Source organism: Salvelinus sp. IW2-2015, linkage group LG9, assembly GCF_002910315.2.
Source record: "Salvelinus sp. IW2-2015 linkage group LG9, ASM291031v2, whole genome shotgun sequence".
In the NCBI taxonomy this organism is placed as follows: Eukaryota; Metazoa; Chordata; class Actinopteri; order Salmoniformes; family Salmonidae; genus Salvelinus; species Salvelinus sp. IW2-2015.
Genome location: NC_036849.1, coordinates 13475245 through 13499921, shown reverse-complemented (window position 1 = coordinate 13499921; position 24677 = coordinate 13475245). Strand labels below are relative to the sequence as shown.

Genomic DNA, 24677 nt, shown 5'->3' with positions numbered 1-24677 from the left:
ATTCCTCGAAGGCGAGGGAGGGTGCTAGTGAAGAACATCTTGATCATGATGAACGTACGATACCACCCAGCAACACACTGTTGAACAGAGTGAAGTTATATCTAAAACAAGAAGAAGGTATCAATACCGAGTTAGGTTCTTAATGACAAAGATCCACAGCAACAGATGTCAGACCACTGCTCAAGAGCCTCATCCATCCTCACAGCCCCCATGACATTTCCTGATTTCTGCCTTGCCATCTGCCTTTCAGCTCCTCAGACTTGACACCTGATAAAGCCTCATAATAATTCAGTTTAAACTGGAGGTCGCTATAAATAAAATAAAAATGGAAAAAGCTCAGTCTGGGTGTACTTAAAGAAAACAGCAGCCAGTCCACACTGGTCTGATAATGTGAGGAGTTAGAGTTGGTCAATTCACAGCCCAGACACCCACTAAGTCTCAACCCTTATGTTTACAGCCACCCCCTTAGTCTAGAGGATGGGAATCCTCTATACCAAGGATCAACAACTAAATTCAGCCGTGGGAATTTTTTTTCTTGATGATGGTCAGGGCACCGGAACATAATTACAAATAATATGTAGACTGCACATTTTCTGCAAGAAGCCCAAACAGATTTAATATTTGGGTAACACTTTACTTGACACCCAGCGTCATAACACATTGACACGTCATAACACTGTCATGACCCATATATTTACATCTTATGTGACATATTGCATTATTTTATGGCTGGTTATGACACCTGCATAAGTGTCAAAACCCACATTTATTCAAATGTGTTTTTTCCCTTGTGCGCAATTACAATTTAATATGGTAAATTTCATGAAATGTTGTGTGACATAAACGTACTGTTGACATGTAGGCTATGGTGTAATGGAATATTTTGCGTTGTGTGGTAGGTTTTGACACTCTTATGAAGGTGTCATAACCAGCCGTAAAATAATGCAATATGTCACGACAATATTATGACGCTGGGTGTCAAGTAAAGTGTTACCCAATGACTAAAACAATAATTTCAAACCTTGCTTACATTTGTATACGAGCACACATCTCTTTATGCGTGGGAATACTTTGGGGAACAGATTTCCAACATTAAAACACCAGCTCCAAGTGATTTTAGTCTTTTATGTCCAACAATAAAAATGTAAAAAATACATATACAGTACCAGTCAAACATTTGGACACGCCTGCTCATTCAAGGGTTTTTAATTTTTATTATTTTCTACATTGCAGAATAATAGTGAAGACATCAAAACTATGGAATAACCAAAAAAGTCTTAAACGAATCAAAATACATTCTCTCAACCAGCTTCACCGGGAATGCTTTTCCAACAGTCTTGAAGGAGTTCCCACATATGCTGAGCACTTGTTGGCTGCATTTCCTTCACTCTGCGGTCCATACTATCTCAATTGTGTTGAGGTCGGGTGGTTGTGGAGGCCAGGTCATTTGATGCAGCACTCCATCACTCCTTCTTGGTCAAATAGCCCTTACACAGCCTGGAGGTGTGTTGGTTAATTTGTCCTGTTGAAAAACAAATTATAGTCCCACTAAGCCAAAACCAGATGGGATGGCATATTGCTGCAGAATGCTGTGGTAGCCACACTGGTTAAGTGTGCCTTGAACTCTAAATAAACCACTGACAGTAACACCAGCAAAACACCATCACACCTCCTACTCCATGCTTCATGGTGGGAACCACACATGCGGAGATCATCCGTTCACCTACTCTGCGTCTCACAAAGACACGGCGGTTGGAACCAAAAATAAAACATTTGGTTTCATCAGACCAAAGGACAGATTTCCACCAGTCTAATGTCCATTGCTCATGTTTCTTGGCCCAAGCAAGTCTCTTCTTCTTATTGGTGACCTTTAGTAGTGGTTTCTTTGCAGCAATTCGACCATGAAGGCCTGATTCACACAGTTGATGTTGAGATGTGAATGTTACTTGAACACTGAAGCATTTATTTGGGCTTCCATTTCTGAGGCTGGTAACGCTAATGAACTCTGGGTCTTCCTTTCCTGTTGCGGTCCTCATGTACTTTAAATTTGTGTGTATTGTTGTGAAATTGTTAGATATTACTGCACGGTTAGAGCTAGAAACACAAGCATTTCATATCTGCTAAACACGTATGTGAAATTAAATTTGAAGGCCAGTTTCATCATAGAGCTTGATGGTTTTTGCGACTGCACTTGAAGAAGCATTCAACTTTTTTGAAATGTTTCGCATTAAGACATGAAGGTCAGTCAAAGTAATGATTGTCATTTATCTTTGCTTAGTTGAGCTGTTCTTGCCATAATATGGACTTAGCCCTATTTGGTAAATGACCATCTTCTGTATACCACCCCTACCTTGTTACAACACAGCTGATTGGCTCAAATGCATTAAGAAGGAAAGAAATTCCACAAATTAACTTAAGGCACACCTGTTAATTGAAATGCATTCCAGGTGGCTACCTCATGAAACTGGTTGAGAGAATGCCAAGAGTGTGCAAAGCTGTCATCAAGGCAAAGGGTGGCTACTTTGAAGAATCTCAAATATAAAATAAATACAAATTGTTTAACACTTTTGTTTTCTACATGATTCCATATGTGTTATTTAATAGTTTGTCTTCACTATTATTCTACAATGTAGAAAATAAGAAAAAGTAAGAAAAACCCTTGAATGACATTTTTTTTGCTGTTGTTGCTCAGAAAACTTGGGGTCCAAATACAATCCTGTTGGGGAACCCTGCCCTATACCATCTCTCTTTAGAGCAATTTCAATACTACATAAAGTGCTTTCAAGGTGGTTAACCAAAGCTTTTTTATTTTGCATTTGACAGGTTGTGGAGTTGATCTCAAGTGCCATTGGTGACTTGGTGCAGGGAATCTACCATGAGATGCCCAACAGTTTGGAGGTAAGACCATTTCCATACCACTACCAGGGACAGTGTAGCTAGTTAGCTGTAAACTCACCTAAACAAACTACACTGTCAATTTAGGAGTCTACAATCTCACCATGTTCAACCTGCAGATCGATGTGCCTCACAGAGTGGAGTCTTAACATACGCAACAGCAGATACACTTTTGAGGAGATAGGGAGACGTTGTCCATGCTACATCAATGGGCCACACAGTGCATTCTGGGACAAGGAGCGAATGGGAGTCTATTGGTCACTAGCTCAAAAACCCAACATTAGCTTGAATTTCGTCAACAAGAAGTACAACATTACAAACCTTTTCTGAGATGTTAGATAATTAACTTGCTCTCTGTAATATCGAATAGCTTTGGAATCATGACATTACGTACTTTCGAGGAACATAGGCACGTTTCTTCGATATATACACAGACTTTGAGAAGGGATTGCGTGACGATTAGCAAACACGTGACGTAGCATGACAATGTGAACGTGATTGGTCGACAGTCTGCTGTGTGTGGCTTTATACTTTCCTTCATACCTCTGGCAGCGCACCGTGGACTAAAGAGGCAGACAAATAGGAAACATGCTAGACCCTCCATTCAATTACACATTTCTCAAGGTAGGAATATCGCAAAAATATGATCAATGGCTCATTCGAGAGAAGACATCCTCCTGTGTTATGACATCGGACAGTATTGAAGTCTGACATGTATGGTAAATGTTTTCATGATCTAGAAGTTGTATTCCTATTAACTTCCAGTGTAGTGAGAGCGAATTTATCACAGTGCTGTCATACTGGCCAGATTTATGGCCAGATTTATAGTTGTCTTGTCTTGGCTGTGTGCTTAGAGTTGTTGTCCTGTTGGAAGGTGAACATTCGAACCAGTCTGAGGTCCTGAGCGGTCTGGAGCAGATTTTCATCAAAGATCTCTATGTACTTTAGTCAGGATCGAGAGAAAGAGCAGTCTCCCAGTCCCTGCCGCTGAAAAATATCCCCACAGCATGATGCTGCCACCACCATGCTTCACCGTAGGGATGGTGCCAGATTTCCTCCAGACGTGACGCTTGGCATCCAGAGAATCTTGTTTTTCATGGTCAGAGTCCTTTAGGTGACTTGACAAACTCCAAGTGGGACTGTCATATCTTTTACTGAGGAGTGGCTTCCGTCTGGGCACTCTACCATGAAGGCTTGATTGGTGGAGTGCTACAGAGATGGTTGTCCTTGTGTAAGGTTCTCCCATCTCCACAGAGGAGCTCTGTATGAGTGTCCATTGGGTTCTTGGTCACCTCCCTGATGAAGGCCCTTCTTACAGTGTATTCAGACCCCTTGACTTTTCCCACATTTTGTTACAGCCTTATTCTAATTATTTTAGAATGCGAAGATAAAATAAATGTTTTTGCTCTTCTCACTAACAGCAAATGATTGCATCTTATTCTATTAAGCTACTTGTTTATTTTGTCATGAATAAGAGCGTCATCATATATTCCTGCAAAAGGCTACTACTAGGATAAAAATGTACTTCCACACAATGGGAACAGACAGAACTGAATACATAACGTTTGATGTAAACTGCTATTTTCAGGACAAGAGCCTGACTGATGACATCAACATGGTTACGTGGGAGGAGCAGAGGTTCTTGTCCCATGGTGCCTTGCTGGCGAAAAGCTGTCAGGCAGCGATGGAGCTCGCCAAACATGACAAAGATGCCCAAGGACTGGCCTACAAATACGGCAAGCATCTATCACTGGGCCACAAGGCAAGTACTGCATGTTATGTCTCGTGGGTTTCGTCTTTATAACAATTCAATAATGATGAGACAGAAGGGGCCTCCTGAGTGGCGCAGCGGTCTGAGGCAGTGCTAAAGGCATCACTACAGACCCGGGTTCGATCCCAGGCTGTCACACAAAGGGCCGTGATTGGGAGTCCCATAGGGCGGTGCACAATTGACCCCAGCCACATCCGGGTTAGGGGAGGGTTTGGCCGGAGGGGCTTTACTTGGCTCATCGCGCTCTTGCGACTCCTTGTGGTGGGCCGGGCACCTGCAGGCTGACCTCGGTCTTCAAGGTGAGCGGTGTTTCCTCCGACACATTGGTGCAGTTGGCTTCCGGCTTAAGCGGGTGGGTTTTAAGAAGCGTGGTTTGGTGGGTCATGTTTCGGGGGGATGCATGACTCGTTCTTTGAGACCGAAGACCGGAATCAGTTCAACCATTATCTAGAACAGGGATGGGCAACTTTTAAAGGGTGGTGGGGGCCACTCATCATGAGGGTCTGCAGTGGCTCGGGAATCCATACACACACATGCAGTCAGAGCCGGCCTTAGCCTTTTGGGGGCCCTCCCTCCCCCACCTAGAGGAGCAAAACTTTTTAGCTGCCCCCGTCTTGACAGCGGAGATACTTTAAAAAAAATTGAGTTAATTTCCTGCAATTCTACTAATTTTGCCATGGGGCGGAGAGAACATGTTTGCAGTTTAATATCATCTGAGTATCTTTTTGTAGAGGGTACTATGCTGCATACAGACCCCGCTGCGCACTCAATGTTGCGGGGAAACTGAAGTGAGCTTTAGCCTATTGTCTGAGTCTTAGAAAAAAGAAAATGTAACATCGTCTATTTTCTGCTTTTCAATCAATCATGTAGCTGTTCTTTAGGCTATGGCCTAAGATAAATGTGTTCATATGGGCAGAATATTATATTTTGTATTATGAAAATAACCAGTTCATGTGAAAATATTCGGATCTGGTAAAAGGCTGACATTAGCTTGTTTCAATAAAATAAAAAAGACTGTCACATGACAATGGAAACTGATTTTAGAGACAAAGTAACAATAGCCTCTACAATTAAAGGGATCAGAGTCCATCTTATTGGGCTCTTACCATTATTTATATCTTTCAAATTCACCAAACAATTTTGTTTAAAAGCCCTCTAGGCTACTCATTTGTTAAATGTTTTTGGATAATAGAAAGGAAAATGCTGTTGGGTGTTAATGTAATTGCCTATCCTACACAGTACCCTACTGTACCTCAGTGTCCAATCCGATACACAGAAACATATGAAAACATTACCTTGATGCTTTCTCTGTTAAATCTTCTAGACCCTGCTGTACCTCAAGGAGACGAGCAGATAATCAACAAATGTAGGGGTATTGGATCCAACACGGATCACAACTCCCTTCACTGGCGCAACAAACGAGACAACATATTCTGGACATTCTTCTGAACGCTGTTTTGGCATCATGTGCTATATCACAACAGCTGTGTGTCACTCGACTGTCATTCAGAAACATATTTCCTGGATTAGCTGATGATGGCCTAACTAAACAGCTGGATACTAAATGTGCATCCAACAAGTAGGTCTAGCCTACCATAGCCTATAGAAGAACCACAAAAGTTAGGTGACTTTCGGTTAGAAGCATTCGATTTTGCAACCGCATACATTTTGGATTTACCAACCCTGTTTTATTTATTCTGTCTAAAAGGAATGCAACACATTTTTATTTATACAATATTCTGCCCATATGTTTTTAAATTATTTTAGTGCATAAGGGAACCAATATATGAGAACCTTCAGACCGGTTTAAACAAGTTTCCTCATGGAGCCATTGCATTTTTATTTATTTTACTCAATATTCTGCCCATATTAATTAATTTATATAAAATATTTTGCCCATTTTAACAAATTTATTTTAGGGCATAAGTGAACCAATATATGACTGGGTTGCGCCGTGAGGAAACTTGTTTAAACCCTTCAGACGGGTTTAAACAAGTTTCCTCACGGCGCAACCCAGTTGTTCCCCAGCCTGCGTGTGTGAAAAAGTCGCCGACAAAGGAGTTTGCTTCTGCCTCAGCCTTCGCTGTAAAATATTACTCATTACGGCGGTGGTTCGCACACTCCGAGTAAGAGTGACTAACAATGGGGGCCCCCTGGTCGGTAATTCGACCATGATTACTACAAATTGAGATCGCTGGCCGCTAGACTAACTTGCCAGTCAAAAAAATGTAGTTGACATGGGCTAATTGAGTGACTGACATAAGAGGAAAAACTGCTGATGCACAATCAAATTTAGAAATTGCACCTTGTGTATTCTGCTATTCTAAGTTGAGACCAGACTTCCCAAAAAACATTTTACATTTTTACTGATCTGCGGGCCTACAAAAGGGGCCAGTTGCCCATCCCTGATCTAGAAGTGCTTGGTCTCAATACATACAACCCCCATGATGCTCCGCTGCACAACCCCAATACACCACATCTCTTCCCCTCCTACCTAAATTGTCCCCATTATGAACAATAGTCCTGAGAAGCTGACTGAGCCCCTATAGGTGACTGCTGGGTCAGGGTGTCAACCAATAACAGTTCCAGACCACTCCTGACTGGTGGTTCTGTCGGTGTTGCGGGACCAGTTTGAGCAATGCCTGTAGCAGGAACCCACTTTGGTCCATTGAGGTAGTTCCTAACTAAGACAGTTTCTCCAGGATTGAAAGCTCTGTCTTTTGTTCTCAGTTCACGACTTGACTCTCCTGTTGACGTCACACTCCTTTTCCTTCTGAGGTTTGAGTAGGTCGAAGCTTGTGCTTAGCACCCTCTGAGTAGCAAAGCAGGGAAGCCTTGTTTGTTGCATGAGGCTTGTTCCTTTAGGATAGCAGGAAGCTGTTCAAGCGTTGGTGCAACGTCCCTTGACCATAACACTTTCAATGCATGTTTCATGGTCTGTATGAACCTCAACGCCAGCCAGTTTATAGATGGATGATACGGGGCGGGCCTGATGTGCTGTACGCCATTCACCTGTAGGAACGTAGCCATTTATTGGGACACTAGGTGTGGTCCATTGTCGCTAACGAGTTGGAGTGGCGATCCGAACCGACTACACTTCCCCAAGTTTATCGATGCTGTTCTCTGCAGTAGTAGACCTCATGATGGCAACATCTGGCTACTTGCTATGAGCATCCACAACCACAAGAAACATGGTCTTCAAATGGACCTGCGAAGATGCGTTGCCACACCTCCTCTGGCCAATCCCACAGATGAAGAGGTGCAATTTGAGGTATGTTTGCGAACCTTCTGACAAGAGGAACACGCTTTCTCCTCCATCCAGTCCATCAGAGGTAGCTTTGTGCAATTACCTGAGTGTAGCTGGTAAATTTTCCACTTGTCTGGAGTAGAAGTCCACTTGGCGGGACTCTGGCTTGACCACAGGTAGTGGTAACCTGGAAGAACTGCAATGCAGATGGATTTAACTTGCGGCTTTTGATGTCCTTTGCAGCAAGTGACTGAATCCCAGTATGCAGTCCAAAGATGCTCGTCAGCGGACGATGATCTGTAAAAAGGGTGAACTTACTCCTGTACAGCTACTAGTGAAATTTACGCCCTCCAAAAACAAATGCCTAGGGATTCTCATTCTATCTGTGCATAGTTCGTTTTGGCTTTGTTTAATGTCCTTGACGCGAAAGCGATAGACTTCACCTGAAGGCATGATATGGGACACGACTGCACCCGCACTATAGGTACTAGCATCACAAGCTAGTTGGATGGGCAATGACAGGTCGAAGTGCATCAGATTTCAGAAGTGTTTCCTTGGTTTTCACGAATGCTTCCTCGGATTGTTCTGTCCATTTACATGTTTTGTCTTGACAAAACAACTAATGCAGCAGCTTCAGCTTCATTGCTAAGCTCGGAATAAATCGTCCTTAGTAATTCAGTAACCCCAGGAAAGAACATAGTTGGCTTACGTTCTGAGGAGCTGGGGTCCAAGATAGTCTTGACCTTGGACGGAGCCCTGTGAAGGCCCACTGCGTTGATGACGTGTCCAAGGTATTCAACCGGTGATTGGAAGAATGCACCCCCTCTCCCATCAATCTTTTTTTTTTTTAAATGTCACCTTTATTTAACCAGGTACGCAAGTTGAGAACAAGTTTTCATTTACAATTGCGATCCAGAAACTCCCCAAATACAGGTGTGCCATACCCAAGTAGACTCGAGGCTGTAATTACTGCCAATGGGGCTTCAAAGTACTGAGTAAAGAGTCTGAAGACTTATGTAATATTTTTTTATAAAGTCTAAAAAACTGTTTTTACTTTGTCATTATGGGTTATGTGTAGCTTGAGGACAAAAAATAATACATTTTAGAATGAGGCTGAAAAGTCAAGGGGTCTGAATACTTTCTGAATGCACTGTATATCCAAAACTAGGTGGACACCCCTTCAAATTCGTGAATCCGGCTATTTCAGCCACACCCGTTGCTGACAGGTGTATAAAATCGAGCACACAGCTATGCAATCTCCATAGTCAAACATTGGCAGGAGAATGGCCTTACTGAAGAGCTCAGACTTTCAACATGGCACCGTCATAGGATGCCACCTTTCCAACAAGTCAGTTCGTCAAATTTCTGACCCGTTAGGCCACACAAGCTCACAGAACGGGACCGCCGCGTGCTAAATCGTGTAGCGTGTAAGAATCATAGGTTTTCGGTTGCAACACACACTACCGAGTTCCAAACTGCATATGGAAGCAACGTCAACACGAGAAATGTTTGTGACACTAAGATCACCATGCGCAATGCCAAGCGTCGACTGGATTGTGGAGCAGTGGAAACACGTTCTCTGTAGTGATGAATCACGCTTCATCTGGCAGTCTGACGGACAAATCTGGGGTTGGCAGATGCCAGGAGAATGCTACCTGCCCCAATGCAAAGTTTGGTGGTGGAGGAATAATGGTCTGGGGCTGTTTTTCATGGTTCGGGCTAGGCACCCTGTTCCAATGAAGGGAAATCTTAATGCAACAGCATACAATTACATTCTAAACGATTGTGGGAATCCAACTTTGTAGCAACAGTTGGGGAAGGTCCTTTCCTGTTTCAGCAGTGCACAAAGTCCATACAGAAATGGTTTGTCAAGATTGGTGTGGAAGAACATGACTGGCCTGCACAGAGCTCTAACCTCAACCCCATCAAACACCTTTGGGTTGAATTGGACCGCCGACTGCGAGCCAGGCCTAATCGCTCAACATCAGTGCCCGACTTCACTAATGCTCGTGTGGCTGAATGGAAGCAAGTCCCCGCAGCAATGTTCCAACCTCTAGTGGAAAAACCTTTCCAGAAGAGTAGAGGCTATTTTTGGGGACCAACTCCATATTAATGCCCATGATTTTGGAATGAGATGGTCGACGAGCAGGTGTCCACATGCTTTTGGTTATGTAGTATATGTTCTTACGAACTCGTCTGTAATGTGGTGTATGTCCTTACGAACTCCTAGTCCGTAGTACTTCAATCTCTGTAAGGTCTTCTTCGTCTTTCCCGGTAACGAAGTGTCATCCAGGTAGCATTGTACCCCTGGCAAGATCTTGTCATTCGCCCTCTAGAACAGCGCTGGCGCACTTGGGATTCCAAATGGTAGATGAGAGTACTTGAAGAGCCTCTTGTGTGTCACGATGGTCAGAAGCTCCATTGACTTTTCATCCATGTGCATCTGCAAGTAGGCCTGGCAGAGGTCGATCTTGCTGAACTTTTGACCCCAGATAATCCTGTGAAAAGGTTGTGTATGTGTGGTAGCGGATTCTGCTTAGTGGACAACACGGGGTTAACAGTAAAGTTAGTCTCCACATATCCTAATTCCTCCACCTTTTTTTAAGGACTGGTACGATGGGTGTTGCCCATTCACTCACGCTGACCGGCTACAGTGTCCAAGTCAGCCTTGACTTTTGGTCTTATAGCATAAGGTACGAGTCGTGCTTTCAGAAACATTGGTGTGCTGTCTAGCTTAATGCTAAGCTTCAATGTAATGCATTTCATGCTACACAACTCTCCATTAAAGACCTCTCTGATTTTCAGTTGCAACTCCCTGCACTTTTCCTGATGAACTCAACTACTGAGCCTCTTTAGCAGCTAGTTCCATGGACACACGGACTTCAATGTCCTTTGCCAGTGTCAGATTACATGCAGTCAGTAGTCTCTATTGTGTAGCTTCACGCCATAGCCCACATACTATGTCTCTAATGGTGTCATTTAGAACATCATTAAACTCAGTACTCTGATCGCTTCTTTAACGAAGCAGCAAACATTATCACTGATTCTCCCTCTTCCTGATTTCTTCTGTGGAACCTAAACTTTTCAGCAATAACTAGTGGTTTTGGTGAAAAGTGTCCTTTCAGTATTTCCACAATATCCCCATATGTCTTATTATCTGGCCTGTGTGGCTGTAGCAGACCGCATAGTATATTAAATGTCTTTAAACAAAAAAATGTAGGCACAATTTTGTCCTCAATGTCATTTGCAAGAACTAAATATTCAAACCGTTGTGTATATGAGCTCCACACGTTCATTAAACTGTCCAATGTTTCCAAAAATTCGAGCAATTTTTAATTTCTCAATTGGCTCCTGATTGTCAATTACTTTAATATTTTCCTCAGTCACGTGATCTTCATCCACTTCACGTTTCATCCTTAATTTCCCCAGTTCTTCCTCGCATGTCCATTCCTCCCTTTTTAATCACTTTGTTTCCTCGCTTCGACGTCCGTCTCAAATCCTTTTCTGCCGTCCATGACAATGCAAACTCTCTCTCTCTTAGCTAGCTCGACTATGCACTTGCCTCTACTAGCAATACACTGTCCTAACATTAGCCTTAAACTTGTTAAAACCGACTTCTTCCAGACAGAATAGTTCCCATAGGTTGACTCGTTGCCAATGTTTTGTTATTTCTCGTGAGTTTCATAATAATGAGACGGGAATCAATTCAACCATTTATCTAGAATTTGCTCAGTCTCAACACACAAAGCCCCATGATGCTATGTGGCACAACCCCAATACATCACACTGCAGAAAACCTGAAAGATTGGCTTTGCTGAAAAGGAATCATGCTGAAATGTGAAAATGTGAGTGAAAAGGACATAATAGTACAGCTGATTCAAATAGTCAACTCCTCATCAAGCGTTGATTATTTTAATCAGCTGGGTAACACTAGGATAACAAAACATCCACCCCTTGTTTCCCAAGTTTGGGAAACGCTGTAGTTGGTGAGATGTAACATGTAAGGATCATGATTAGGCTGTCATGACTGACTAATGCTGTCATTTCCCACTCTTTAGTTGAACTCTGACCTGCAGCCATTTGTGAAGAACAGTTCAGCAGGCCCAGTAACATTCAGTTTGAACTCTGCTCCTGTGGTTTTCCACCGGCAGATTGTGGGGCAGGAGAGATGGCGTCATCAGCTGCAACAGGTACTGAACCACTTATCCCGTGCCATTACTTTTTCCCTGACAGTTTAATTGGTGTATATATATATAGCCACAAGGTAAAGATCTACACCGAGTGTACAAAACGTTATGAACACCTTCCTAATATTGAATTGCACCTCTTTTGCCCTCAGAACAGCCTCAATTCGTCAGGGCGTGGTCTCTACAAGGTGTCAAAAGCGTTCCACAGGGATGCTGGCCCATAGTCTCCAATGCTTCTCACAGTTGTCAAGTTGGCTGGATGTCCTTTGGGTGGAGGACCATTATTGAAACATACGGGAAACTGTTGAGCGTGAAAAACCCAGCAGCGTTGCAGTTCTTGACACCTACTAACATACCCCGTTCAAAGGCCCTCAAGTATTTTGTTTTGCCCATTCACCCTCTGAATTGTACACATACACAATCCATGTCTCAAGGCTTAAAAATCCTTATTTAACCTGTCTCCTCCCCTTCATCTTCACTGTTGAAGTGTATGTCACAAGTGACATCATTAAGGGATCATAGCTTTCACCTGGTCAGTCTGTCATGGAAAGAGCATGTTGTATACTTAAATGTCTTTCCCTTTTTCTCGCTCTGTGAACAGGCAAAAACTATTGGAACTATTGACTATACAAAGGTAAGCAGGGTGGATATCCACTGTATGTATGTTTATTATTGTGGTATGGTAGCAAGGTGGGTTGCAAGACTAAGATGCTTAGAAACGGTTGACATCCGCTCTATAACCAACTGTAAGTTAGAAATTTCCTTCCCAAAGTCAGTTGGAGGGAAAGGAGGGGACAGACGGGGCGCAGGAAGAAACAGAGGTGGTGGTGGGGGGAAATCTCTGGTCACGTCTGAAACCAGATCGTGGAGGATTAGGTACCTAGGACTATTTGTGGAGGAGACAGCGACATTGTCAGAATCTCCTTCATAAGGACAGGAGGGGGGATATGGGGAGAATGTATCCTCCTTAACTACACCCCAGTTATTGTAGTTACTCTAACTTCCATTTCCATATAGATTAGTACTTAGAATACATTTGTTCTCCTTGCCTGGGCTTTTACTCTGAAATGTATATTGTGTCAAACACTAGGTGTACCCTGTGCACTGCTCCTCTTAGTCTTAATGTAATGCAGTCTGAAACCATGAAGATGGTCTGTCAGACCATATTTTGGAAATATCTGCCACCTGTTGTTCGACATAGGAAAGAAAGTGGTGGACAGGGGCTCTCTGGGAAGAAATGGAGTGTGGAGAAGACCCTTGGAGTGTGCTGTGTCCCTGTTTTGAAACTGACAAGTGTGCACCCACATTAGCGCAGTGGAGCAACGCTCCTTGCCTGCTGTTTTTTTAAGCTAAGGCCCACAGGGGTTTTTCGGTCTCAGAATTCATTAGGTAGAACGCCCTGAGCAAAAAATATGCCCTGACAGAGCTAGAGCAGCAGGGGGGATAGACACCTAAGATTACTCAGTGTGTCTGAGATGAGGGGTTCTAATGACCAATGTACAGTTTTGTTATGACCGCTGCTCATTTCAACATTTGCTTACATAAAAAAATGCTGTCCTATGGTCTCTTCCTGCAACAGCTGCGGTCCACGATCAAGTTGGAGGAAGGTGTCACCTCGACAATGGACCTGTGTCGTTACCACGGCAACAAAGCTCTGGAGTCCATCCAGTGTTTCCCTTCCTCTGAGGCACGCTTAGCTTTGGAGAACATCGCTAGCACTGTCACAAAGTTCTGACCACCCCCCCATTACCCTGTGGCCTCAGGACAAATTGCACAATCAATTGATGCTCAAACACACAAAAACAATCTTTGTTCTATTTAAGCCAATCAGTGAGCAGAACTAAGTCCTATAGACGTTTACCAGAAATGAAACTACAGATTGCCCTTTTCAAAACGCCATTTAACTGTTTGCTATTAAAACAGTTCCCATCCAGTCATCTGAGTTATTTTATTGTGTTTGCTGCTATGTCCCTGTGCAATAGCAAAATAAAATCTAGGTGGGGAAAAATGTCAAAGCTTTCCTTGGCCCTGCCACGAGAAGCACACTTGAAGCTCCGCAAGCAGTAATTATTAATGAGGTCCAATCCCGTGACCTGCAGCAAATGGACAGGAAATGCAAGGGTATTGATTGGGCCGCTGTGCGCTGCGGGCTGGCGCCAGGGTGGTGGCCTGTGGTTTCCCAGGCACTCTCGGCGGGGACAGCCAAGGTGTGAAACTGGGTGGAGGAGCGTCACCACTACCAACAGTGTCTGTCACATGCGGCCCGGCCTGAAGGGCACGCGGCACAGGGGAAAGGTCTGAGGCTGATCCAGGAATGCAGAGGGCATTTCAAATACAAATTTGGATCTCATTCGATGGTAGTTTGTGTCCACTCCCGCTATGTTTTTGGCTCTGTTAGGTTCCTTCATTCAGTGTGTACAAGGGCAAGCCTCCAGCCATTGATGAAATATTCATCCATGCTGTGCGCAGACAGGAGGAAAGAAACATGGGAAGTTAAAGGTACCTGTTTTGGGTCTTCAAATAACTAAAACTAAGAACATCTTTGACTGAGAACATTTACCTGTTCTTGAGATCCTTGCCACAGGGCTACAGGGCCTGAATTACATGTGTGGATCTCTAGTTAGAATTGGGTCCTTACAGATTAGTGATAACTTCAAGGCAGGGAGGTTGCATTTTAGAAGGCTCCATACAGAGCCACAGCTCCATGTACAGTATCATACATCTGAAACCCAAGACTGGTATTATTCATAGAGATGATTTTTGTGGTTTGCTGTCTGTCACACCCAGACTGCTCGGCTGTCAAGAGGGCTGAGTTTACATAAATGTTGGCGGGGGCATCAGCTACCCCCCGTGGGTGGGTGTCTGTGTTGTAATTACAGATGGGGCGCAGTGGAGAGCTAGCCAGCGCAGCAAAACAGATTCCATTACAGCGTCCCCACATCATGCTCCTACAGACAGAGGACAATACCACTTCAAAGTCCACAAAACAGAGAGACTTCAGTGAGAGTCTTCGAGGGGCAGAATCTTCAAATGCCACTCAAATGAAGATGAGTACTCTGGCCTTGTCTACTAACGTCACAGCATATTTGAAGGAAACCTCTACTCTGACAGGTGTGTCCCAAAAAGGGGGGGGGGGACATCCATCCATTGGTTTGCCTGCATTCTAGACACACTGAAGACCTAGGCTACCCCTTTGCCTTGCATTTATTATTATATTTTGTGTGCATTGAAAACATGATATGGAAAAAGAAATCTGATCCATAAGTGGGATATTAGACTTAATTTGTATATCTTTTTACAAGTGAACACCTGTTAATAACATCACATGGCTGACTGATGGATGAAATCACTCAGCACAATAGGAGCAATATGGTATTCTCTCTTCTACAGAAATGAGCATATTGTCCAAAAATTGCATTTTAACGAGCACTTCTCAGTGTTAAGTGCTGAATCCCAGACCCTCTTTGCAAGCCTTCGCTTCAGTGATCCGACTCTGCTTTCCAGCACAGGTCTCGCGCTTATTGGCTGACAGATCAGACTGCTGCGCCACACACTGCCACTGAACCAGCTCATTACCCAAATAATGACTGTCGCACCATCTCGGTTGCAGTGTCTTGTTATATACCCAACAGACACATTTGTGACCAGTCAGTGCTAGAACATTGGGTACTAGAGTGCGCGTGGATGTTAGATATATGTTCTCTACAGAAAGAGATCAAGTTGTGCTCCCTACATTGTGACGGCACCAATTAATTACATTGCTTTGTTAACTTGCAGAATCCATATGTAATGCCATGGAATTTGGGTCTGGGATTTGGAACCTGTCCAATATGGTCATTTCTGGACAATTATTTATATCCATTAGGTGACCCATTTTGCCTCGAGCAAACCCAGGAGTGATAGGTTCTTATGGGGAGATTAATTGGTATTGCTTGCCTCTTCATCTCGCCTCCTTTTGAAGAAGGTCAAAAGGTAATCGAGGGGAGGAAACGTAGAAAGAAAAGCACTTGTGTTAAATTACTCCTTGTCCGCTAGCGCGTCATCATACAAATACATTTTTTACAGAGAAGGAATCCCAAAATATGAGTCGTGGTCAAAATAAATGTAGCTAGTTGTGCCAGACATTTTAGAGATTAAAAATGATAGGGTACTTATCTTTTTTAACATGCACATGCTTTTCTAATCCGATATAACAACCGCAGTTTCAAAGGGGGTGAGGTAGATTTCAAAACTCTTGCGCATCCTCCGCCAGAGGAGGTAATTGAGGAGAGGAGCAAACTTCTCCGTTCGCCTATTAATGAATTTACACTTCTACATATGGCTTTCAGTTTCCGGGTAACGGAGGATGGACTTTTATCCAATTGAGAATCTCCCATTGCCTCCTCTTGTATAGCCTCTTTAGCTTTAAAGGGGAGTTGAAATAATTTAAAATGGTAGAATAGTAGTTTCCTTTGTCTACATAATGACTTAGGGCTCTATTTGATCTGAAGTGTTATAGATTCCGCTATAGAAAATTAAAGGCAGTGTTTACTGTGAATGCAGTCACCGCTAAAACAGGAGCATTGCCTTTAAAATTCAAATCACGGATTTCAGTGATGCGGATTGAATAGAGCCCTTAAAGCCTCTTGTCCTCAGAGACAGGTTGCTGTCCACATGCATGAATGACCTTACAAAACTGGATTTGTATTGTTAGATGCTGACATATTCCTTAGATCAAAGGGTAATGATGTTGGATTTCAGGCATTTTAAGTGAGAAATAAATAAGTTAAAAAACAGCACATATCCCTGACCTAACAAGTATGATAAGATATTTAAGTTCGGCTGACTTAAAGGGCCATGGGAATCTAACGTGGACCCCATAGAACCATTTCATTACCTCCACCCTCTGTTGTAAATACAATTTTGTTTAAAACCACAGTAGGGTCACACACACCATATAGTAATGTTCAATTTGCAAGTGGAGCTGAAAAGGGGGTTGTTGATTGCAATGTGTATTAAAGGGGTTTATAAATCAATTTCATTGATGTTTTCATTGTCGTAGAATGGTTTATAAACAAATGATGCATTCGATCACAAATGTTTAGGTATGCTATATAGTATCATGGAATGTCATTCCATAATAACACTATAATTTACTTTGTGCAGGTGAAAATGTCATGGGATGCATTTTCTCCATTGTTTACATTTAGTTTGTGGCCCACTCTGTGAAGGAAAAGGTGTTTAACAGTTTTTATAGACACCCACCCCAGAAAATAATAGTAATCGAATACGTCAGCCACTCACACAGTATAGACTTCCGATCACTGTCCATGGTGCTGAAATTGCTACTTTTATGCGGCTGCTTATCGAATTGATGATAGGCTTTCTGTGGTGCCAGGGCATGTAGCCTATAGCTTTTCTTTAGCTAATGGATAATTGGTAGGCCTATTTGGTCGTCATTTTCTCATGTTAAGCCTAACATTTCAAGAAGCTATTCACGGTGTCGTAATGCTGGCTGGCGGAAATAATGTAATTACTTGTTCAGTAATTAAAGTTGGATTTAATTAATTTTTTATTAAAAAAAAAAACTTTTTACACATTCTCCTCCCCAATTTTCGTGATATCCAGTTGGTAGTTAGTTGTGTCCCATCGCTGCAACTCCTGTACGGTCTAGGGAAGGTCGAAGGTCGAGAGCCATGCGTCCACTGAAATACGACCCTGCCAAGCCACACTGCTGGCTTAACCCAGCCGCACCAATGTGTTAGAGCGCGATGGGACAAGGACATCCCGGCCGGCCAAACGCTTCCCTAACCTGGATGACGCTGGGAGAATTGTGCGTCGCCTCATGGGTCTCCCGGTCACGGCCAGCATGGGTCGCCTCATGGGTCTCCCGGTCACACAGCCCGGGATCAAACCCGGATCTATAGTGACTAGTGACGCCTCAAGCACTGCCTTAGACCACTGCGCCTCTCGGGAGGCCCATAAAGTTGGAAATTCAAACAATGTAGATTGTAAAATACATTTCATGCAACAGCATACTAATCAGCTACTGTACCAATTGTCCTGTATAGCATATCTGAACCTGCATGACATGAGCCGTCCTCGCGCTCTCGCCCAGCTTCCATAGAAAGGTGTGGTGCATAAAACAAGTCTAACGCCAACCAATAGTCAGTCCACCCTCAAAGCACTAGCTTGCTCGGGATTATTTCATTATGCAGTGTAGCCTACTATCTATATAGCTATATGAAGTATTAAGCTGCTATATAAAAATGACATCAAATAGCCTAAAAATTATCCTGAAGTGTTTCCTTTTGTGTTTCTTTCTCTTAGAAATACGTTTGTGTCTTTGCTCTTTTTTCCCCTCCTACGTGGAGAGCTACAGTATGCGACTGCATTGCCTTACATTTTTCTGTGCAAATGTTTTCACTACGGCCTGTAGGCCTAGGTTGCGGTCCCAACTTTTCTATAACAATTATTGATAACTGTGTTTTTTGATCAGTTTAATAACATGCTTAGGGAATGTGATTTTGGAAAGAGGTCATCTTCATGGGAGATTTTAATATTAATTATGAAGACAAGTCTTGTAGGAAAACCCTGAAATGGATCACTAACACCTTTGACCTTTCACAGCTAGTTAAAGGGCCAACCAGGGTGACTTGTTGCTCTAAAACACAGATTGATTTGGTGTTCAGTAATAAACCATTCAATATGGTTACTGGGCTATCTGATCATAATCTGACACTTATAGCCAGAAAGCTGTCTAAGAGCAGGTTTAACCTCTCTACTGTTAGAAAGCCGGATCAACTAAGAATAATTAAGAGTGAATTAAACTATTTTGAAAACGCAATTAAGGGAATTAACTGGAATGATCTCTTGTCCTATACAGACGTGGAAGCTGATAGTCAGGTTTTTCTATCCACAATCCAGACTACAATAAATGGTTTCCTAAAGAAAATCAAATCCAAACCTGGCCAAAAGAGCACTCTTCCTTGGCTAAATGGAGAAATCTGGAAATTGATGAAAGAACGAGATTATGCTCTAAAAATAGCCCTAAGATCCAAATTAGAGCATGACAGACATAGGTTTACCATGTTGAGAAACAAGGTGATGAAAGAAATCACAGGCCAAGGCAAACTTTTTTTATTAAAATAATTGGTGAAGCAAAGGGAAATTCTAAAAAAGTTAACAGGGAAAGACCATAGTAACCCTGCAAAAAGACTAGAAATCATGGTGAATAACAATCTAACACAGGATGCAGTTGAAACAGCAATAGCCTCAGGGTACTAACACAGAACCCCTCCACTGGTTTCTTGGGCTCAGTGCTAGTAAATGACACTAAACCTGTCTTCATCATAAGGGAGGTTTCTGAGTCAAAGGTGAACAAGGTGATTAGCTCACTGAAGAACTCTAAAGCCAAAGCTGTGTTTGGGCTGGACTCTACCTTTCTTAAAAACTACAAAGAGTCACTCATTGGCCCCATTACTAAGGTCACCAACACATCTATTGGTCTCGGGGTGTTTCCAAGGGTATTGAAGTCGGCCATAATAACGTCTATCTTTAAATCGGGCGACCCTGCTGACGTGAGTAACTACAGGCCCATTAGTATACTACCTGTGGTGTCAAAGGTTGTTGAAAAGTGTGTAGCAGAACAACTGATTGCCCACCTCAACAGCCCCTTCACATTACACTCCATGCAGTTTGGCTTCAGAGCGAAACACTCTACAGAAACGGCCAACTGCTTTCTTCTGGAAAATGTGAAGTCCAAGATGGACAAAGGGGGTGTTGTTGGGGCTGTGTTTCTGGACCTAAGGAAGGCTTTTGATAAGGTTAACCATGAGATTCTCATCACAAAATTGTCCAAGTTCAACTTTTCCCCCGATGCCTTGAGATGGATGAAATCATCCACTCAGTGTGTCTGACACACTCAGTGTGTCAGAGCTATGATGTGGGCGTGCCCCAAGGGTCAATACTGGGGCCCCTCCTGTTCAGCCTGTACATTAATGCCTTCTGTCTGTACTGGGTCTGAAGTTCAAATGTATGCAGATGATACTGTGATATGTGCATGCAAAGAGCAAACAACAAGCTGCACAAGAACTCACTACTGTAATGGTCCAGGTTACAAAGTGGCTCAGTGACTCGTGTTTGCATCTCAATATGAAAAAAACTGTTTGCATGTTCTTCACAAAGAGGGCAACAGATGCTACTGAGCCAGATGTCTATGTGTCGGGGAGAAGCTCCAGGTGGTATCTGATTTTAAGTACCTTGGCATCATACTTGATTCCAACCTCTCTTTTAAAAAGCATGTGAAAAAGGTAATTCAGATAACCAAATTCAACCTAGCTAATTTCCAAATTTATACGGTATTGTTTGACTACAGAGGTAGCAAAACTGTACTTCAAATCTATGATACTCCCCCACTTAACATACTGCTTGACTAGTTGGGCCCAAGTTTGCTGTACAACATTAAACCTATTCAGTCTGTCTACAAACAGGCTCTCAAAGTGCTTGATAGGAAGCCCAATAGCCATCATCACTGTTACATCCTCAGAAAGCATGAGCTCCTGAGTTGGGAAAATCTTGTGCAATACACCGACACGTCTTGTATTCAAGATCCTAAATGGCCTGGCTCCCCCTCCACTCAGTATTTTTGTTAAACAGAAAACCCAAACATATGGCAGCAGATCCACAAGGTCTGCCATGAGAGGTGACTGTTAGTAAATCCGCTTTCTCTGTGAGAGCTTCCCATGTCTGGAATACACTGCCATCAGACACACATATCACACTTTCACAAAATGCATGAAGACATGGCTAAAGGTCAATCAGATTTGTGAACATAATCCCTAGCTGTGTATTGCCGCTTTCCATGTTGTCTGTAGCTTGTGAGGTGTGGAAACACTTTGTTGCTTTTATGAATTTTGTCTTGCTGCTTTTTGTTCTATGTTGCTCTGTCTGTATGCTACGTCTTGCTTGTCCTATGTTGCTCTGTCTGTATGCTACGTCTTGCTTGTCCTATGTTGCCCTGTGTGTGCTCACTGCTCAATGATTGTCTATATTGTAATTGTTTTTAATAACCTGCCCAGGGACTGCGGTTGAAAATTAGCCGGCTGGCTAAAACCGGCACTTTTACTGAAAGGTTGATTAATGTGCACTGTCCCTGTAAAAATAAAATAAACTCAACTCTTTCCTGAGACACTATGCATTATATTGTGCAAGTGTTCCAAAGGCTTGCTGGCCTATGTTGACTCCAATGCTTCCCACAGTTGTGTCAAGTTGGCTGGATGTCCTTTAGGTGGTGGACCATTCTTGATGCACATGAAACTGTTGAGCATGAAAAACCCAGCAGCGTCTGGCACCTACTACAATACCCCGTTCAAAGGCACTTAAATCTTTTGTCTTGCCCATTCACCCTCAATGTCACATATACACAATCCATGCCTCAACTGTCTCAAGGCTTAACAATCTTTCTTTAACCTGTCTCCTCCCCTTCATCTACACTGGTTTAACAAGTGACATCAATAAGGGATCAAAGCTTTCACCTGGTCAGTCTGTCATGGAAAGAACAGGTGCTCATAAGGTTTTGTGTACTCAGTGCATGTCCATTGCGCTGCACACAAGTTATGCATGCTAAGGTATACCAGAGACTGTTGATATTGCAACCACTAAACTCAAGCGCCGGTTCACCAGTATGAACGAAATCGGAAACCGCTTGTTTTGTTTGAGCCCTCAAGAACTGTTGTCCGCTAAAGATGATCATCTGTTTGCATCTGCCACTTTATTGGCTGTCCAGTATCCAAACGACCTGTCCCCAGAGCTTCCTATACAGTTCATTGGTTTCTGTAACGTGGTGAGGCCGGCAATTAAGAATAATGAGAGGCTCAATTAAAGATGTTTCAAAACTGCTTATTTGAAGTTTCCCTGATGTTGCTATGGCAATCATGCTGTTTTTAACCATCCCTGTAACTTGCTTCTGCTGCGAGACCATTTTCTCAACTAAAACTTAAGAACTAGGCCTACCTAAGAAGCATTAGGCTCTCGGTCTGATATGCACTTTTGTATTGCTGCCACTCAAACAAATATTTTAAGATAAGCTCACGTTATTACGAAATAATTCTTATGAGAAAGATGTCAAAACGAAATAATCCGGTTGCATGTCATGAGAAATAGCCTTTTATGCTGAAACGGTAGCATAGGGTACTTGGCAAGCAAGGCATCCTCTCATGCACAGGTTGACATTATGGCTGGTTTGCTTGAGTTGATCAACTTTTATTTTCTCCTCCGTTTGAGGCATTGGGAGATATGTGTCGTTGAGCAATATAGATGGTGTTATAATTAGTTTACGGAGAATTCTGAGTTCCAGGCTCTATAGCAGACGGAAAAAACTAATCTGACCTCCTTGACCGACATGGGAAGCTTCATGGATACAAACTGATGCGGGATATATGGTTACCCAAAATGCAGTCTGGTGTTCACATCATATTCTAGACCCCCATGGAGTGCGTATTTGGGCGGAAGTCTTACTTTCACAACCATGATGACAGAGGAACATCTTAGGTAGGTGTCCTTTTTGTCTTGTAATTTCACATTTGGAAGGAGCATTGAAATAATTAGCTAGCATGATATAATTTCTAGAACAGACATATCTAGCTAGCAAGCTATATGAATGATGCACTGAAATTAACTACTCGAGGGGGATCACTATGATAGCTATTCTCAAGAACAAGCAAGCCCCTACCTGAGAAGCATGTCCGCAATGCATCAAGCATTCTACTCAATGTATTGTCAATGAGCGCTGATTATCAAAAGTGCATTATAGTGGCTTGGAAATAAAATGACATTGCAAAAGGAGGCATAAAATTAGCAAGAAAACCTTTTGACATCGTCAGATTGACGATGAATGCACCAATAGAGCCTATTGGTGCATTCTAGCATGTACAGTATTTGCATATTTCCATATTAACCCTTGCACTCCTAAACAACTTAAATTATTTTATGTTGGCAAAGGGTCACATCTACAAAATATAGTCCACTCTGTTTGTAACAGATTCTAGTGTTGGGAAAGGAAAACAGTATTAAGATCAAATGTTTCATCAATGAAAAAATTAGCATAATGCCAGGTAAAACGGACTATTTCTCAGGCTCAGATATTAGAATATGCATATAATTGACAGATTAGGATAGAAAACACTCTAAAGTTTCCAAAACGGTCAATATTGTCTGAGTATAACAGAACTAATTTTGCAGGCGAAAACCTGAGGAACTCCAACCCGGAAGTGCATTTATTTTTATTTTTATCCCTGTTTCATTGCTTGCCCCTCCATTTAAAAGGGGTATCAACCAGATTCCTTTTCCAATGGCTTCCTCAGGCTGTGACCAGGCTTTAGACATAGTTTCAAGCTTTTATTTTGAAAAATGAGCGAGATTTATCAAAACGCGTCAGGTGTCCTTTGTTTAGTTCCTGCGCAGGAGAGGTGTGGCTCGACATTTTCTTTCTCTGTAGTATTGAACACTTTACCGTCCGGTTGAAATATGATCGATTATGTATGTTAAAAACAACCTGAGGATTGATTATAAAAAACCTTTGACATGTTTCTACGAACATTACGGATACTTTCTGGAATTTGTGTCTGCCCTTCAGGACCGGAACGAGCTTGTGGTTTTCTGAACATAACGCGCAAACCAAATGGCGGTTTTTGGTTATAAAACTAATCTTTATCGAACAAAAAGAACATTTATTGTGTAACTGGGAGTCTCGTGAGTGCAAACATCCGAAGATTATCAAAGGTAAGCGATTCATTTTATTGCTTTTCTGACTTTCGTGACCAAGCTAATTTAAGGCTAGCTGTTCTAGCAGTGATTGATACACTCACAAACGCTTGGATTGCTTTCGCTGTAAAGCATATTTTCAAAATCTGACACGATAGGTGGATTAACAATTTGGTATATTTCACTTGTGATTTCATGATTATAAATATATATATATATTTTTTATTTTATTTGGCGCGCTGCAGTTTAGCGGTTGTTGTTGAGAAATGATCCCGGTAACAGGATCCGTAGCATCAAGAAGTTAACTGACTTTCCTATTTAAATAAAGGTTAAATAAATAAAAAGTGAGTGGAAACGCCAACCAGATACTTCCCACTTAAACATCCGGTGAAATATCTGGCTCATTGTTCTGTGGTATAACGTTTATAGCTAGCTAACATTGAGGGGACACCACTGGATGTTAGCTAGCTAACATTCCTAGCTATTTTTGACAAATTTGTCACCCCTCCCTAGGATGTCTGGAGAATTTTGTACTGCAAAAATGGGTTGAATGGTCCGCTGGGAGTGATTTTGATTGGATGTTACATTTAAAGAACCCCCTCCCCCACACGCCCGTAGAAGGTGTGCTGTGTGTTATATAAAGTTGAAGTCGGAAGTTTACATACACCTTAGCAAAATGCATTTAAACTCAGTTTTTCACAATTCCCGACATTTAATCCTAGTAAGAATTGCCTGTCTTAGGTCAGTTAGGATCACCACTATTTTAAGAATGTGAAATGTCAGAATAATAGAGTGATTTATTTCAGCTTTTATTTCTTTCATCACATTCCCAGTG

General features: G+C 42.4%; 1 protein-coding gene across 2 annotated transcripts in view; it reads left to right on the top strand.

Moving 5' to 3' along the window:
- Positions 1-14037, top strand: part of LOC111968598 (all trans-polyprenyl-diphosphate synthase PDSS2) — a 43431-nt gene extending 29394 nt beyond the window's left edge. The window contains exons 4-9 of one of the 2 annotated variants that reach the window (XM_070445162.1): positions 2824-2898; positions 4484-4657; positions 11972-12103; positions 12253-12288; positions 12702-12734; positions 13680-14037. In XM_070445162.1, coding sequence (XP_070301263.1) covers positions 2824-2898; positions 4484-4657; positions 11972-12103; positions 12253-12288; positions 12702-12734; positions 13680-13835 — 606 coding nt within the window. In that variant the 3' untranslated portion in view covers positions 13836-14037. The remainder of the gene's footprint in view (positions 1-2823; positions 2899-4483; positions 4658-11971; positions 12104-12252; positions 12289-12701; positions 12735-13679) is intronic. The other variant, XM_023994290.2, reaches the window with a different exon arrangement.
- Positions 14038-24677: the final 10640 nt, after the last annotated feature.